This window comes from Gadus macrocephalus, chromosome 11, assembly GCF_031168955.1.
Source record: "Gadus macrocephalus chromosome 11, ASM3116895v1".
Classification (NCBI taxonomy): Eukaryota; Metazoa; Chordata; class Actinopteri; order Gadiformes; family Gadidae; genus Gadus; species Gadus macrocephalus.
In genome coordinates, this window is record NC_082392.1 from 317,591 (window position 1) to 322,341 (window position 4,751).

General features: G+C 49.9%; 1 protein-coding gene across 1 annotated transcript in view; it reads right to left on the bottom strand.

Annotated features, from left to right (window-relative positions):
- Window positions 1-3,500: 3,500 nt before the first annotated feature.
- arid3c (AT rich interactive domain 3C (BRIGHT-like)) overlaps window positions 3,501-4,751 on the bottom strand; it is a 2,067-nt gene continuing 816 nt past the window's right edge. Inside the window, exon 2 of the mRNA XM_060066055.1 lies at window positions 3,501-4,588. Within this exon, the coding sequence (XP_059922038.1) occupies window positions 3,602-4,588 (987 nt within the window). The 3' untranslated portion in view covers window positions 3,501-3,601. The remainder of the gene's footprint in view (window positions 4,589-4,751) is intronic.

Sequence of the window (4,751 nt, forward strand, 5' to 3'; positions counted from 1 at the left end):
AACTATCTCTTACTAACTATCTCTAACTATCTATCTAACTATCTCCAACTATCCCTAACTATCTCTAACTATCTCTCTAACCATCTCTCTAACTATCTCTCACTATCTCTAATTATATCTAACTATCTCTAACAATATCTAACTGTATCTAACAAAACCTCTATCGATCTCTAACTTTCTATCTATCTCTCTACATCTTCTACCGTGGTATTCTTAACAGCTTGACCTTAATGTTTGTAACATAAACAGCAGAAACACTTGGAATGCATCAATGGGATGGAATTATGAAATGCAAAAAAGGAAATGTTGGCTCATGCAAAAGATATGCAAAGACGCAAAGATGGAGAGGTTAGTTTGAGTGACAGGTGGGAGAGATGCGTTTCACGCTCAAAGACAGAGTTTGCATTTAACTCCCTTCCTTTCTTCACTACCACAAGCCTTCCTCTCCCCGCGGATTCAACTCTATTGATTTCCGTTGGTTTTTCAGACAATTAAAGATAGGATCAAGTTATTTAAGAAGCATTTTGCCTGAAAACACTCTCTCACAGGCACGCACACACACACACACACACACACACACACACACACACACACACACACACACACACACACACACACACACACACACACACACACACACACACACACACACACACACACACACACACACACACACACACCAGGTCAGGTTTCGACCCCTCCTAGGCGTCATGTGATCTCTTTGAACATGTCTACATGTTGACCAACAGGCTGTCTGGGATCATTCTAGACACACTCCTGCCCGTCCAGAAGATACCAGTCCTGCGTTCCCATTGGCCGAGCTCTGTACCACCGACACCTACCCTTCATGAGTTAGCATGTCAGCGCTAACAGAGGCTGGAAGGAGAATGTCTGCGTATCCAGGCACCGGTCTGAATGCACAACGCTTATTAAAGAACCCAAAACTGACATCACAGCAAAGCTTGTTTCTGATTGGATGGAATGGCTGCAGATAATGTGACACATGGAATGCAACATCCAACAGAGGCGTCCATCTGGCTCCACAGCCGCAGCAGTGACAACATCCTCAAGCTAGTTCAGTTAATAGCTATCAGCTTCACAGCTAATCTAGCGCTAATCATCCACTGAACATTTTAGTGCTAGCTATCATCTTAACCGATAGGTTAGTGTTAGCTATCACCATAACTGCTAGTTTAGTGCTAGCTATCATCTTAACCGATAGGTTAGTGTTAGCAATCACCATAACCGCTATTTTTGAAGTGGCACATTCATTTGACTGAACAGGTTGCATGATATACATAGTAGAATAACAGTTAAAGCGCAGAGGAAAACTAAATAAAAGTGCAGTACAATACCAGCCGGCAGCAGAGGTAGTGGGTCAATGTTTACCCACCAGGCCCCCTCGTAAAGAAGCTCTGTGTGTGTGTGTGTGTGTGTGTGTGTGTGTGTGTGTGTGTGTGTGTGTGTGTGTGTGTGTGTGTGTGTGTGTGTGTGTGTGTGTGGTGTGTGTGGGTGTGTGTGCGTGTGCGTGTGTGTGTGTGTGTGGGTGTGTGTGTGGGTGTGTGTGCGTGTGCGTGTGTGCGTTCGTGCGGGGTGTGTGTGTGTGTGTGTTTGAAGGGGGAGGCTTGTTTTTGCGAGCAGCTGCGAAGGTTCCAGGGGGATGTGATTAAAAAGTAACACCTCACAGCGCTGGTGGGGGAGGGAACAGAGCCCAGTGGAGAGGGGGAGGGGCTTGGGAGGGGGGGGGGGTCTAAGGGGGGGGTCTAAGGTGGGGGGGAGGGTCTAAGGTGGGGGTCTAAGGTGGGGGGGGGTCTAAGGGGGGGGTCTAAGGTGGGGGGGAGGGTCTAAGGTGGGGGTCTAAGGTGGGGGGGGTCTAAGGTGGGGGGGGGGTCTAAGGTGGGGGGTCTAAGGTGGGGGGGGGGGTCTAAGGTGGGGGGAGGGTCTAAGGGGGGGGTCTAAGGTGGGGGGGAGGGTCTAAGGGGGGGGTCTAAGGTGGGGGGGAGGGTCTAAGGTGGGGGGGAGGGTCTAAGGTGGGGGGGAGGGTCTAAGGTGGGGGGAGGGTCTAAGGTGGGGGGAGGGTCTAAGGTGGGGGGGAGGGTCTAAGGTGGGGGGAGGGTCTAAGGTGGGGGTGTAGGGTGGGAGGGAGGGGCTAAGGTGAGGGGAGGGGCTAACGTAGGGGGAGGGGCAAAGATGGGGGGAGGGGCTAAAGTGGGGGAGGAATATTCTCATTTTAATCTCGGACCGATAAGCCTTTGAATGAAAGAAGCGGACAGTGAAGCACCCGCCCTGGGACTCTGATCGGCAGCGTTTGTGTTTAGTGAGAAAGAATCTGAGACATCTCGCTGACACAGCACCAAACATCGGAGAACCAATTCTTCGAATTGTTTTATAACAAAATACAGGATATCTGACACACTAATGTCTGATTAACAGATTATTAAATACACAACTTTAACACAAATCTTCCCGCTCTCTCACACACACACACACACACACACACACACACACACACACACACACACACACACACACACACACACACACACACACACACACACACACACACACACAAACACACAAGTCTTTGCGAGCACTAGTGAAGCCAAGGAGATTCTGTTGTGTAATTTCTTGGCGACATGCCGAGAAGTCCCTCTCAGTAACACACACACACATACTCACACACTCACACGCACACATACTCACACACTCACACACACGCACAATTTTTTTTGTTTATTAGTTTATACATCGTATATGTTGTGGGTATATACCATGTTGTGTTTATGCATGGTATGTTATGTGTTTATGTATATGTTTTGTGTTTTATATATTGTATTTTATGTGTATGTTATGTGGGATTCTAATCATAGCGGTATACAATTTATCATATGACATATAATAATGTGAATTGTGCGCTTAATTTAGTATCCATTACATACAAAGCATACATTATAAATATCGGACACATTATTTCTGAAGGGTGAATACATTTTAGTCGATCTTGGAACTATTAATCAATCGATTTTTGATTGATAAGTGGAATGAAGTATAATAAATACAAAGAAACAGTCAAAACAGTGCACGTGTGTGTGTTTGTGTGTGTGTGTGTGTGTGTGTGTGTGTGTGTGTGTGTGTGTGTGTGTGTGTGTGTGTGTGTGTGTGTGTTTGTGTGTGTGTGTGTGTGTGTGTGTGTGTGTGTGTGTGTGTGTGTGTGTGTGTGTGTGTGTGTGTGTTAAATGATAGTGAACCTGCATCAACGAGTCTAATGGCCACTGAGCCAGGCAGAGCTCCATTAGCCCTCTCTCTCTCTCTCTCTCTCTCTCTCTCTCTCTCTCTCTCTCTCTCTCCTCTCTCTCTCTCTCTCTCTCTCTCTCTCTCTCTCTCTCTCTCTCTCTCTCTCTCTCTCTCTCTCTCTCTCTCTCTCTCTCTCTCTCTCTCTCTCTCCAACAGCCCGGGGTCTCTCTATCACGTCATTTTACATAGGTGTATGGAACCACAGGTTATAGAAAAAGAGCGTGTAGAACCACAAGTTATAGAAACACAGCGTATAAAGCGTATATAGCCACAGGTTATAGAAACAAAGCGTATATAGAATCACAGGTTATGGAACCAAAGCATGTAGAACCACATGGTTATAGATCCGCAGGTTATAGAAACAGGTTATAGAAACATAAACACAGGCTATAGGAAAGAGCGTATAGAACCGGTTACAGAAAATGCATGTTTCTAGTGACAGAACCACCAAGACCGGGTTGTTGGTTGAAATCAAAACGCAGTAAATTGCGCGGAGCTTGCAGGTGTGAATACAATAAGAGGAGCGGTTAGAGGAGTCCAGGTGAGGTCTTACCTGTTTGAACTGCTCCTCGTACGTCCACTCGTGGTTCTGGGAGAGCGGCGCTCCGGGGGAGGACGGAGGGTTGCGGATCAGCGGCGACCGGGACGCCGCATGGAGCCCCCCGTGGCGGGCCGGGAATCGGCCGGACCCGGCCTCCGGTTCTCCGTCTTCCCCTTCGTCCTCCGCGACGCCCGTGTCTTCCTCGCTCGGGTCTCTCTTTCCGACCCGCGGCTGGCCGTCCAGGCCGGGCCCGGAGAGGTGGTGATGTCCCAGCTCCACCTCCTCCTCCTCCTCCTCTTCGCCATCGTCAAAGTCCGAGTCCTCTGCCCGGTCCGGGTCCCGGACCCCCATGCGAGCCAGCTGCCGTTCGGAGGGGCTCAGCCCGGCCGGAGAACCGTCCCCTCCTCCCGCGGCGAGGGCGCCCCGCACCGCGGCCTGGTAGTGGCGGAAGGCCAGGGCCTGCTGGTGGATCTGGGACTCAACCAGGGCCTGCTGGTGGATCTGGGACTCAACCAGGGACCGGAGACTCTTCTCCTTCTCCGCCAGACGGACCTTCTCCTCCAGGGCCAGACGAGCCGCCTGCTGCCGCTGGAGGTTCTCCATCACCGCCTCCAGCTTCATGCCCCCGCTGGACTGGGAGGACTGAGACTGGGAGGACTGGACGGACCGGGAGGACGTGGAGGTCTGGGAGGACTGAGGGGTCGCGGCGGCGGGAGACCGGAGGTGAAGGTTGTTGGAGGAGAACGAAGCTGCCTGAGAGAGAAGAGAAGTTCAGTTCTGGAGCTGATCTCCGAGTTCCCTTCATGTTTAAAGTCTTTGAGCTTCAACCGGAGTGGAGGAAGACTAAAACAGGACCATCTATATATCAAGTATAATAGGCCTATAGATACTACTATACTATCGATACTATCTATAC